This window comes from Stegodyphus dumicola, chromosome 7, assembly GCF_044657685.1.
Source record: "Stegodyphus dumicola isolate Sdum_Otavi_A_Nest chromosome 7, ASM4465768v1".
Taxonomy (NCBI): Eukaryota; Metazoa; Arthropoda; class Arachnida; order Araneae; family Eresidae; genus Stegodyphus; species Stegodyphus dumicola.
Window position 1 is genome coordinate 19,933,108 of NC_140774.1, and position 13,584 is coordinate 19,946,691.

The 13,584-nt window shown below is 35.1% G+C and overlaps 1 protein-coding gene across 1 annotated transcript; it reads right to left on the reverse strand.

Moving 5' to 3' along the window:
* Positions 1-3,955: 3,955 nt before the first annotated feature.
* On the reverse strand, positions 3,956-4,625 carry LOC146996113 (transcription factor Adf-1-like). The gene is made up of 2 exons (XM_085819752.1): positions 4,212-4,625; positions 3,956-4,108 (listed from the first exon to the last, which is right to left on the reverse strand). Exons 1-2 carry the CDS (start codon positions 4,390-4,392, stop codon positions 3,960-3,962), a joined length of 330 nt encoding a protein of 109 aa, XP_085675878.1. The 5' UTR covers positions 4,393-4,625; the 3' UTR covers positions 3,956-3,959.
* Between the last annotated feature and the right edge of the window lie 8,959 nt (positions 4,626-13,584).

Sequence of the window (13,584 nt, forward strand, 5' to 3'; positions counted from 1 at the left end):
GGCATGTTGCTGCCTGCACAATTTCTTGATGAAATACGAGTCTATATCTCATAATTATAAATACTGCCCACCTAATTTTGCCGACAGACCCATGCTTGAGACAGCTTATGGACTCTGGCGAGATGATACATCTCCAAACAATGGTCTAGTGAGAATTCTTAGATTAGGGAACAATAACTATTCATTTTCCTCTGGATATGTTCGTGATTTATTTTGTAGTTATTTTGAAAATGAAGGAGCACTCTCTTGGCAAAATAAAAGAATAGGTCTGACAGTGCACCCAAATTAAAGATAAATGTATGTAAATAATATTTTTTTTTTTTATTTCAAAATAAATATACATGTACAATGTGTAAAAAATAAAACAGGTTGAAAAAACATGTAAGCATTGCACAGCTCACTTTGATACTTTTTGTGATTATTATAAATAATTTCAAAGTGTATATTACTTTCACAGTACTTCTATATTATTTATTTCCTTATTATCTGATTTATTTCCTGAAGTATATAAAACTTCTGCATTATGAATATTTTTAAAGACTATATGATGTATATTAACAAAATAAGATTTCTCTCACCAGAAAGCATAAAATTATCAAAAAATATTAGTTAAGAAATAAATTTGTACCTTACAGTAATGAATTTTCTGTTAGAGATCTGCTACAATACGAAACCTGGCTGTAAATGTTATTCCATAAGTATAACATAGACAAATTAGGCATGAATGTAGATTCATTACAATAGTTAAGATGTGTATCATTATGCTGACATTATTGACATCTATTTTCTGTATACCTTTTTCAGATCATTCAGCTTTTATCATTGCTAAAAATTTAGTTTATACTTATTGCCGAGGCATTTTGTTGACTTGTTCTGTAATGTACGATGCACTTTTATATTTTCCTGAAATGTCTATGCTGTGTACACGCTTAAAGTAGATTTTTTGTTTCCATTACTTAATTTAATAGGATGTAAAATTAGTTTTTATTTAAAGAAAATATGCATAACACTTAAATAATAATTTTAAAGTCATGTTAAGTATGATGCTCATAGTACATAGTCTTAAATAATAAAACAGAAATTAAAAACATAATTTTTTATTTTACATATTCTGCAATTAATTCCAACATTCTTCTTTTTAATTCATTTTTTTTCCCCGTGGTACAGCACCAAAGTCATTACGGAGACTTAGTAGAAAGTGTTCATCATCTGATGTTTGGCTCCGTGATTTTAATCGTGCTGCTGCCAAATCTAAATAAGTCGACAATTTTGAATCGATGTCTTTTTTCTTTTGCTTTTTAAGTGGAGGTTCTAAAATCTCTCCACCATCTACAAGTTGGCTGCTGCATGCAGCTTCTTCATTTAATGATTCATCAAAATTTATGGAGTCATTAAATGACTCCATTGTGTCTTCGATAGGGAGTGAAGGCTCATCAATTATATTGCTCGTGGTCCTGTAAATAGAGGAAACATTAAGAGAAAATATAAATAAAATTAATATATATACATAAACATATACATTGTGTGTGTGTAACAATTTAGAATCATTTCATTTCAATTTTCATGTAAAGTAGCCAAACTTTGTTGGAAGAAGCTACATATTAAAATTAAGAATCATTTAATAGCCATAACTAGATATTTATAGTTTTTAAGAAGGTTGATATTGAACCCACAGAGGTCAATGAGGATCAAAAGGGTCGATTGCAAATATGCACCAACAATTTATAGGAATAATCAAGCCCCCCATTGAATAAAAAATGTATAATTAATTGTTTATTGATATAAAACTACACATGTGGTAAAGAAGAACACCATACAAAATAAATATAAGGGAAAAAATACATAAAAATTACTTAATAGAAGTTTAAAATCCCATTTTCAAAATGTATAAATTATTTATGCAAAAGTACAGTATAAAAGAATAAATGCAGGAACAAAGAAAACACAACCAAAAATATAAAAATGCAAACTTTCTCAGAAAACGTATTGTTATATACAAGATGCTTGCAAAATTGGAAATTTAAATTTGTCAGTGGCTCATGGAACCTCTGAATTGCAATTTCAGATCAATATTTGATCTAGATTTTATGATGTAAGAAGAGTTGATTATATTGAAGGAGGATGTTCAAGCAGAAGTCTTATTCAAAATGGAAGTTTAGGAATTAAATATTATCAAAGAGAAATATTCCAAAATAAAAGTTATCACATAATGTTATCGAGTTTCCCTTTTTTTTTTTTTTAACGTAGTAGATGTACTCTTTAGTCAAGATGAGAATTTTCAATGTAAAAAAAGAAATAGGCTGAGCATTTTCGAATGAAGAAGTAGTCTTAATAAGAACCAAGCAGTTTTATGCCGAACACTTAAAAAAATGCATCATTACATCAAGTGCAGCATTTGCATTAATTAAAATGGAACTTTTCTGTAATGTTGTTTCTAAAAACTTGTTTACATTTGTAAAATTAAATATAATAATAATAGAGAAAATAATATAAAATAAATCTAATAAACAATTTTGGTATATCGGTCTTACAGCAGTCCCCCCCCCAAGACATAAATCACTAATCGACTGAAATATCTTCTGGAAATCTTGTGTGTTCTTATACCTCACTGCATATTACATCTCAGTTGTTTACCAATTAAATTTAGGGGTACTATAAGCCAACACAGATATATCAGTGCATTGATTACCAATTAAATTTAGGAAAATGCTATAATAAAGATGTATCAATTTTTCTTGAAACTTTTGTTTATATTTCAATATGTTATCGTTAAGTTATACGGTTTAATCCTAATATCCTGTTCACACGGGATTTGGCGACTTTATGATGAGCAGTAAAAACGGGGCATATACGATGAAGTATTAACGGCTCATTTAAAGAATATATATAGTTATACATAGAACGTTGTTTGGGTCATTTTTGGTGTTGGCGATAATTTTCAAAATCGCGTCAAGGCTGTAGCGTATACTAGGATTTTACCAGTTATGCTTGTGCAGTTATTTGTATTATGATTATGTTTCATGCCACATATAATAGAGAAAGCATTGAAGAAAACCATCCTTTTAAAGGAAGTCAAAGCAAAAAAAAAAAGTTTGGAATCCCTGCACAAGAGCTTTTGCATAAAAAAAGTAATTTAGATTTCTGAAACAATTAACTTAAGCTTTAAATTATTTTACAAACTGGAGCAGAAGATATCCCCTCCCTCTCCTCCAGTATACGTTACATATATTCATAGTGCTGTTAAGAATATGAATGCAACATCTGTTAATACATGTCATTTCTGCTGTCATACAATGTCTATATGAAATGTAGCATATGCACAGTAGTAAATTCCATAAATGGAACTTTTCTTTCTTAATTTGATGCTAAGTGTACATCAAGCAGTTTCAAATTGCTTAATGCTATTAAACACAATGTAATTTAAAATTAATTTGATGATTGATAACAAGGCATGTCATAAAAAAATTTCTGTTTCAAATTGTACTTAAAAAATGAAATCGTTTCTTATAGCATGAGCCACATTTAAGGGCCTTCCAAAATAGTTTTCATGGCTTCTTCCACATGTGTCTTTCTCTTATTCAAAACTGCACTTCCAAGGTGTTTCTCTTTTACATATATAGCTTAGTTAAAATAATCTGTAAGCAACCTATTAAATTTTATATAAATTTCCTTAAATAAATACCATTTTGAAAAGCAGTTATAAAATTCTTAACAACTTCAGGAATATTTTGAGCCTTACAAAAAGTATTCTCACTTGTTAATGTAGTTACAAAATTCCCTTAGCAAATTTATATAATAAACAATATCAGAACTATACATTTAAAGATGTAATTCAATTTTATTATTTCAACTACAAAAGTAGAGAATATATATCGTATAGCTGTGATATTTTTAAATATACAGAATATAGTAATCGTTTTAAAATATTAAAAGTTGTTAGAAATACTTACGGTCGATGACTAACTATCTCTTAAAAAAGATAATTCCTCATACAATCCAAATTTTGGAGTTGTAGCTTCAGAGCCACTCCTATTTTTTGATTTTAGAGCCTTGCACTCCCTAACATATCTATCACGCAGACATTTCCATCGATGTCTGATAGTATTAACTGAAAATAAGCATATTATAATCATTAGTAAGCATACGTTTCATATCACAAAAAAATATAATATAAGCAAAAATGTTCCTTGAAATATATGAAACAGACTTACCGTCGTATCCTATACTATTCGATATTTTTATCCAGATTAGTTCTTTTCTTTCTTTATTGCGATAATCTTTGAGTTTGTGATCCCATAACAGTGGGTATTGTCGAATCTCGTTGATAAGTATTTCGTCGTTAAACGCAGCCGCCATGTTGAAAGCTGTAAACAAAACTTTGGAGCAGATCATGACACGTGATCCGAATTCAGTCAGCTATTGGCTAAACGCGCGCGTCGCGGGCGAAAAAGCTGAACAGGAGCGTCCTCAGTTTTACGTCTTTTGCGTCATGCGAATTTACGCCGGCGTCAAAAAAGTTACGTCAACTACGTCGGGAGCGTCCTCGTGTGGACGGGAAGTGAGATGAATGAGATGTCTGATGTTGAGAGGGCGTGTCTAACCCTTTTGGATGGCGGATCAAGGAAGTGCAATTTACGGAGTTCATAGGCACCTCCACATCTTCAACCTTTACCTCCACATCTTCAAAGGAAATTAGATCATCCGAAAGAGGGTATTGTCAAATAGGGTAAAAATTTTGAGAAGCCGAATGACTTGGAGTAAGTGCCTTCACACTGAGTCAAAAAAAGGCAAAAAAACTCAGAAGGTCTTAATTTTGCGCCGAAAAAGGGCCAGAATAATTTAGATAGGAGCAGCCAGAAAAATTTTGACTAAAAAAATAAAAGGTCAAGTTTCCTTGAACCTTGATAATCAGTTTCTTTGCATACGTCAGATGAAGAATACGCAGGGGAATTCCGATGCGCGTTCTTCGAGGTGGGAGGGAGGGGGGAACCTGTTTACAGGTCGAAAAAGTAGTTCTGTCAGTGATCATCTGGGAGGGAGAAGTTTCATTTTTGACCGCTATTCAATGCGGTTTTTAAAAGCCAAAAGGACGCTGTTAAGCGCCTAAGAAAGTTCCTTTTTAAAAGGAAGAGAGAAGTTAAAGTTTAAAAAATCTTTTTCAGTTTAAAAAATCTTTTTCGGTTTTATTGCATTTGATAGATTAAAGTATGTTAAATCAGTCCTATTTGACTGTGATGTTTCTTATTAAAGAAACGTTAAGGAGGTTCCTCGAGTTAATGCCGTGTGCATTAAAGAATTTTAGAGGCGGGGGGTTAAGGAACCAGAGGTAGTTATTTACGTGGCTATCAGTGTGCTCATATCTAGCCCGTTTAAATGCAGAGCTGAATATTCCCTGTTAAAAACCGCTCTGGGTCTTTTTCGGGAAGAAGCAACAGCAGGATCGTATACGGGTAGCATATGAAGCACAGGATTGAACACGTTGAATATTTTTGAAAAGTTTTTCCGAAAGTCGCTGTATATAGCGATTAATGGGCATAAATTTGAGGTCGTTATGAATCTCTTCGTTCCGTACAAACCACGGAGCTTTTAGAATTTGCCGAAGCATTTTAGATTGAAAAATTTGGACATGTTTTCTGTTAGTCAGTGCACATGAGCCCCATACGGGACATGCATACGTAAGAACCGGCCTAATCATTGATTTGTAGAGCAAGATTTTGTTATCAGTTGACAGGTCGCTATGACTAGCTAAAAGGGGGCGTAGGGCGGTTTTAACAGCTGTCGCACCCGCTATGATTTTGCGGATGTGAGGCTGCCAAGTTAATTTTGAGTCTAGTAAAACACCTAGATATTTGTAAGAAGAGACCCAGGGAATGGGTTCACCGGAGTATTAAATTAGGTAAATTTGGGATGTTTCTTCGGATGAACATAGTGGCAGCACATTATGCGACATTAATTTTGATTTTATACAAACCGAGCCAGAGTTCTAAGGTCGAAAGGTAACTCTGCAATTGTGAGATTACCTGGAGGGTGTTGGAGTGTTGTGAAATGATGGCTGTATCGTCTGCGTATAATGCAAGATCGATATTTGGGGCCTTAGGAATATCATTTACATAAAGGTTAAAGATTGCGGGGGCGAGGAGACTTCCTTGAGCCACCCCAGCATAGATTGGGCGGGGAGAGGAGAATTCGTGGTTAACTCGCACGCGGAAACTGCGTCCGGTCAAGTACGAGTTAATAATTTTAATGAGATGAGCCGAAAAACCAAGCCGCATGAGCTTGTAAATAATCCCGTCATGCCAAGTCCTGTCAAAGGCTTTGGCAACGTCTAGATAGACAATTCCAGTTTTCTCTCGCTTACGAAAGCCTTCATGAATGAATTCCACTACACGGAGTAACTGGTGTACCGTGGAGTGTTTAGGTCGGAAGCCGAATTGTTCCGGGATTAGTAAATTTTGATCCCGACAGAGTTCATTCAGGCGATTAAGTAAGACAAATTCATAGATCTTAGAGAGAGAAGATAACAGACTGATGGGTCTGTAATTGACGGGCAGGTTTAAATTTTGTCCCGGTTTTGGAATGGGGACGACTGCTGCAATTTTCCAGCAGTCGGGGAACTAGCTTCTCCTGAGCATTAAATTTATGAGTACCGTGATCCATACGATAAACATAGGTTGGAAGTTTTTGATCATGCGATTCGAAATAGAATCTATGCCAGGTGCCTTGTCAGGTTTCAGTTTGTCTATGAAAACCATGACTTCAGAAGGGTCCGTCGGCTTGAGTTCAGATGTGGTAGGTTGTGTTAAAAAATCTTTAACCCGTGCTTGTATGCGCCCCTGTGTAACCGGGCGGTTACAGTAGGAGTCGTGGTTTGTTGTTGTTGAGATATTTGTAATCGCATTCTTACTGGTTAAAAGGAAGTATAGCTTTCTGCCAAGTCCGAAACATTCATTAGTTTTCAGCCAGGTCCGAGTTATTCTGAAACTTAAATCTCATTTTGTATGTTACTTTTGATTGGTTAGTTATTGTGTCTTGTTTATGATTTGTTAAACCATGATCTGTTATGAAGTTATATATATGACCTCTGTAACCGCTTATCGCTGCTTAGTATTATTCTGTTATTCTGCTTGCTTAGTATTATTCTGCCTGTACTTATTTATCTGTGCTATTGCTTGTACTTAGTATTATTCTGCTTGCATGTAACTCTGCGTATTACTCTGCGTATCTCAGTAATAAATATTTGCTTTGCGAACCATGGCATTTTCTGTGTTTAACAGCAGAGCGTGGTTCCTTCAAAAGTTAGAATTCGCTGATAGTTCCCTAATTGAACCTTCAGTGTACTAATTTATCGTTCACGTGATTTTGATTTGGTATATTGTGAATGATGGCTTTTTCCGGACGTGAAAGGGAAGCTTTTGGTGTAGCGCCATTTGACGGTGTTAATAACTTTACTGTTTGGTGTCGAAGAGTTCGAGCAGTATTTACGGCAAGAGAATTGGATACGTTTTTGGAAACAGAAGCAGTTGCGGAAAGAGTTGCAGATGTTTTGAAATCAAAAAAGGCTTATGCCTTAATACTTGCCCTTCTAAGTGACAATGTTATTGCTTCTCTTCAACGTGAAGACACTGCATGTAAAATATGGAAGAAACTACAAGCTACGTATAGCGCTAAAGGTGCAGTGAGTCAAATTTTAACGCGTAAACGTCTAGCTACCATAAGGAAATCCAAGGATGTGTCAATGAGACAACATATCGACAGCATAATGAACCTGGTGAGTAGTCTACGCGTCTCTGGCTCTGAAGTAAGCGATTTTGATATTATTATTTAAATTTTAATGTCTTTGCCAAAAGAATATGAAAATATTAAGGCATCTCTCGAAAATCAAAATCAGCCAAGCAATAATTTGAGTTTAGATTTTGTTACAAGTAGACTTATTGATTGCGAATCTCTTATGTTTGATTATAAAAATGAAAATAAGTATTCTAAACCAAATACAGATAACTCTGTTTTTATTAGTGCTCGTAAAGAATTGTTTTGTACTTATTGTAAAAGAAAAGGACATTCTGTTAAATTTTGTAGGAAAAAGAACTGTGTCTGTCATAACTGTGGGAAAAGTGGTCATTTCAAAAGCGAATGTTTTGATAATTCTAAAAAGCAGGCAAATTCAAATAGTAATAAGTATGCTTCCCCTGCAATATCTTTTATGGCTGGAAATCTTGTGCATGATCAATTTATTATTGATTCTGGTGCAACTTCTCATATGTCTTCTCACAAGGAATGGTTTACCTCAATTAAGCCTAAGACTGGAACTGTTAAGTGCGCGTCTAAGTCGGCGGTTTTACAAGTGGAAGGAATTGGTGATATTTGCGGTAAAACTAAGAATGGTGTTGAAATAATGTTAAAAGATGTTCTTTACGTTCCAAAATTAAACGGACAATTAATTTCTGTTAAAAATATTGAAGCAGCAGGTTTGAGTGTAATTTTTAAAAATGAAATAGTTTATATTGAAAACAAAAACAAGCGTTTTAGATTTGGATACTTGGATAAATGCGGACAATATTTTAGTGATTTTTCACCAAATTTATTTACAGCTTTAGCAGTAAACAATGATGGTTTATGGCACAGGTTAGGACACTGCTGTGATCAAAAATTAAAACTGATGAATCTTCCTGCAAAAGAATCCTTTTGTGAAGTATGTGTTCGTGCCAAACAAAGTGCTTTGCCTATAGGAAAGGGTCCTCGCTTAAAAGAATCCAAACCGCTTATAACTATACACACTGATATATGTGGTCCAATAGAACCTCAAACACTCCATGGGGAAAGGTATTTCATGACTATAATTGATGACTATTCGAGATTTATGGAAATCAGACTGCTCAAAAGAAAAAGTGACATTGCTGATGAACTCAAGCTATTCTTTAAATTGAATCCAACTGTTGCAAAACTGCGCTGTGACAATGCCAAAGAATATGTCAGTGGAGAATTGCATGAAGTTGCTAAAAGAGCAGGTGTAAAAATAGATCCTGCACCTCCCTATACACCTTTTCTAAATGGTGTTGCTGAACGAGCAAATAGAACTGTACTGGAAAAAGCTCGAGCAATGGTACTTGAGGCAAAATTACCAAAATTTCCTTGGGGTGAAACAGTACTTACGGCTGCTTACATAAATAATCGACTCCCAAATAGTTCAATTGACAATCATGTTCCTTATTTTCTGAAGTATGGTGAAGATCCTGATTTAACAAACATGCGTGTATTTGGCTGTGATGCTTATACTCTAGTGCCACCATCGCAAAGAAAGAAACTAGATGAAAATTCTGTCGGAATATTTGTAGGTTATTCCACAATGGGATATCGTTTAATGATTCCAGAAACAAGACGCATCATTGTTTCCAGAAATGTTAAATTTAATGAAAAAAAGAAGAAAGTAGAAAATCAAAAATATATTTCCGATAGTTCTGATTTGAGTGAAAATGACAATGATGACATTAAAAATGAAGACAAATCAATTTCAGACACTGATAACGGCGAATTAAATGCTGCAAATAAGAAGGAGGAACAAAGAAAATCCTCAAGAGAAAAGAAACAGCCAGTTAGGTATCCTGATCCTGAGATTTACCTGTTTGCACAAGACACTCTGACATTTGAAGATATTGCAAATCTACCACAAGTAGAACAAGAACCATGGAAAAGAGCTATGGACGAGGAAATGAAATCTATGGAAGATAACGACGTCTGGGACCTACAAAGTTTACCCCAATGGGTTCTACGTAAAAAGCGAGATGGAACTTACAAAGCGAGGCTTGTTGCTCGTGGCTTTATGCAAAAAGAAGGCATAGATTATACAGAAACGTTTTCTCCAGTGATTAGTATGTGCTCTTTACGTTTAATCCTGGTAATTATCAATAATGAAGGTCTGCAAACTTTTACTTTAGATGTCAAGACAGCTTTCTTGAACGGTAAGTTAGATGAAATAATCTACATGGACCAGCCAAAAGGATATGATGATATGAGTGGTAAGAAATGTAAACTTAAAAAGAGTTTATATGGTCTTAAACAGTCTCCTCGACAATGGTATCAGAAATTTCTTAATTTTGTTATTAAATTAGATTTAAAGCAATTGCACTCTGAACCATGTATTTTTATCAGAAATTTATATTGTAAGAAAGTAATTATGGCTCTTTATGTAGATAACTTATTAATTGCAGGTTCAGATGTAAAAGAAACAAATATTATAATATCATTGTTATCAAATGAATTTAAAGTGTCTCGGAATTTTTGGGTATTAGACTGAAATTTGAGTCTGATTGTTTGTATTTAGTTAAAAAACCATATATTGAAAAATTACTTGATAAATTTAAAATGTCTGATTGTAAAACAGCTCAAACTCCCATTCAACCAAAATCTACAGCAGCTGATTTTCAGAAAGGAAATGCATTTCATGGCCCATACAAAGAATTAATTGGATCTTTGCTTTACTTAGCATATATCACAAGGCCAGATATTATTTTTGCAGTAAATTGCTTGAGCCAACTGCAGGAGCATCCTACTGATGTTGCCTGGTGTGCTCTAAAAAGAATTCTTAGGTACTTGAAAAACACCTTAAATTTAAAATTGATATACAAAAAGGGTGATTTGGAAAAGGCAAACTTGTGTTTGTATGTAGATGCAGATTGGGGGGGGGGAGATACTCAAGATAGGAAATCAATTACTGGTTACTTTATAATGTTTTCAAATTGTCCTATTATGTGGTGCTGTAACAAGCAAAAGTGTATTGCACTTTCATCAACAGAAGCTGAAATAATTGCTTTATGTAAAGGTATTCAAGATGTTTTATGGATAAAAAATGTAGTAAATGAAATTTCCAGTGTTAAAAATGTTTATATTTTTGAGGATAACCAGTCATGTATCAAAAGTATTGTTAATGAAAACTTTTCAGGTAGGTTGAAACATATAGATATAAAATTAAAGTTCACTCTTAAGACTGTTAAGGAAAATATTACAATTGAATATGTACAATCAGGTTTACAAATTCCAGATATGTTAACTAAGGCTTTGTCCAAAACAAAATTCTATGAACTGTTATCTTTGAGCTGTTTAAAAACTGTGTAATTCTTTTATGTTTTGTATAATGTGCGATTAAGGGGGAGTGTTGAGATATTTGTAATCGCATTCTTACTGGTTAAAAGGAAGTATAGCTTTCTGTCAAGTCCGAAACATTCATTAGTTTTCAGCCAGGTCCGAGTTATTCTGAAACTTAAATCTCATTCTGTATGTTACTTTTGATTGGTTAGTTATTGTCTTGTTTATGATTTGTTAAACCATGATCTATTATGAAGTTATATATATGACCTCTGTAACCGCTTATTGCTGCTTAGTATTATTCTGTTATTCTGCTTGCTTAGTATTATTCTGCCTGTACTTATTTATCTGTGCTATTGCTTGTACTTAGTATTATTCTGCTTGCATGTAACTCTGCGTATTACTCTGCGTATCTCAGTAATAAATATTTGCTTTGCGTACCACGGCATTTTCTATGTTTAACAGTTGTGAATTGAGTTGCAAGGCTGTCAGCTATGACATTCGCCTTTTCTGAGTCAGTGTAGGCCATTTGTGCGCCATCGGCCGTTTGAAGGGGCGGAATGTGTGTTTTATGTTTGCGTAATCGGGCGGCTGCGCGCCAAATCGATTTGTCTTCAGTCGTTAGGGACTCCACTCCGCTTGTTTTAATAAGCGGGTTTTGGTCCTTATCTCGTTCTGTATCTTGCGAAATTGGGCACGGATATTGGGATCTCGTGACCTTTGCCAAATTCTTCGCAAGTAATTTCGCTGTTTAATTTTGAATTTAGTCTCAGGTGGGAGCCTAGCACCTGGATGTTTGCGTGGTTTTGAAGCCGCAGCTCTCGCTTCTTTCAGTAAAGACTCCAAACTTTTGATATGCCTGTCAAAGTCCGAATTGCTGGAAATTTTGATGGGAGGGAGTGAAGTTTTTTCCAAAATAAATCTAAAGTCGTCCCAATTTGTTGAGACTTGCTCCTCTAATTTTGAGTATCGATTTTGAATATTTAGGGTTATCAACACGGGGTAGTGATCAGAGTCCAATTCCTGAATCACTTTTATCTCATGCCGAAAAAATATATTATAAAAGGCAGCCAGATCAAGAACTGCAGGGGACACTCTAACAGGGTAAAAAGTCGGGAGGGTAGGAGCTATGATCTGTACATGGTTACTCTGGCACCATGAATTTAGACTAATACCATACCTGTTCCTATTTTTGGAACAGGGGAGGAATTTTGATGATTGTCGCTTCCAAAAAATTTAAATCAGGGGACGGTATCATGTGGTGCTTTAACGAACGCTTCACATAGATACAAGTGCCACCACAGGGATTTCTGCCCTGTCACACCCTGTCAGTACAATAAATGTCATAGTTCCCAATTTAGGAGTATTCCCTGGGGTAAGGTGAGTCTCTTGGACTAAAAACACGTCAATATCGTGCTCTACTACAAAATCACGAACTTCGTGAATTTTTGATGTTAATCCATTGGCATTCCAAGTGCAAATGGTCAGTTTTCTGGTGGTATTTGAACTGTTATTCATAAAATTGAATTTTAAGCCGTTATTAAAGGTTCATCACTGAAAAACAGAAGACATGGGTCTAATAAAGCCAAATTAGGTTGAAAGCTCAACATAGCTTTCATAAATGTAAAATGCCCTCATTAAAGCATCTGCTTGCCTGAGTTTAGGTATTGCTTTTTTGAAGGCAAGGAGCAGAATATGCTTGTCTACCGCTGGGTCGCGGGAGATTTCAATTAAGCATTTTAGTGTAGATGCAAAGCATCGTCTGAATCATTGCTTCACTCTGCTGTGGCTGACACTGCTGGGGCTGCAGGGGCTTCTGCAACTGGCAGTCTTGGATTCGTGGATTTGAATCCGTGCTCGGTGTTCTTCACCATCTGTGCGTAAGATGGTGAACTGACGTTGCTTGGGGGAGCAGGCATGGGACGTCTTGTCTCAGCAGTTGTTGGGGGCTTAGAAGAACCCTGCGGGGGGCTGTCTGAGCAGCTGCCCTAGTCTTAGGCGCGGAACTTTTACCGCGAGCCCGTTTATTACCTGGGTATCGGGGACAAGATTTATATGAAGCAGGATGATCTCCACCGCAGTTGCAGCAAGTGGCAGGTACATCTAAGCCTTTGGTACACTCACGTGCCCAATGGGGCCCAGAGCATCTGACACAACGGATTGGAAGGGTGCAGAGTTCCGTCACCCTCGCCGTCTTCCCAGTGGATCGGTGTTTGAGACACCAGGGTGCCTGTGCCAGAGGCAGTACCCCTTGTAGATCATATTAGACGTTTCGATTCACAATACAGGTAGCCAAAATAAAGAATATCGAACAGTTTTTTTTTATATTACTTTTGTAATTTTTTATTTTTAAATTTTGTTTTATTTATTTATTTTTTTTATATAATATTTTTTTATTCATTTTTAAATTTTTCTTTTTCCTTTTTAAAATTGAGCCTGAACTCATTTTTTCTTTTAGAATAAAGAAGGCCAGAAAGCAGTCGAGCTGGTGAATTTTCCTGGAAA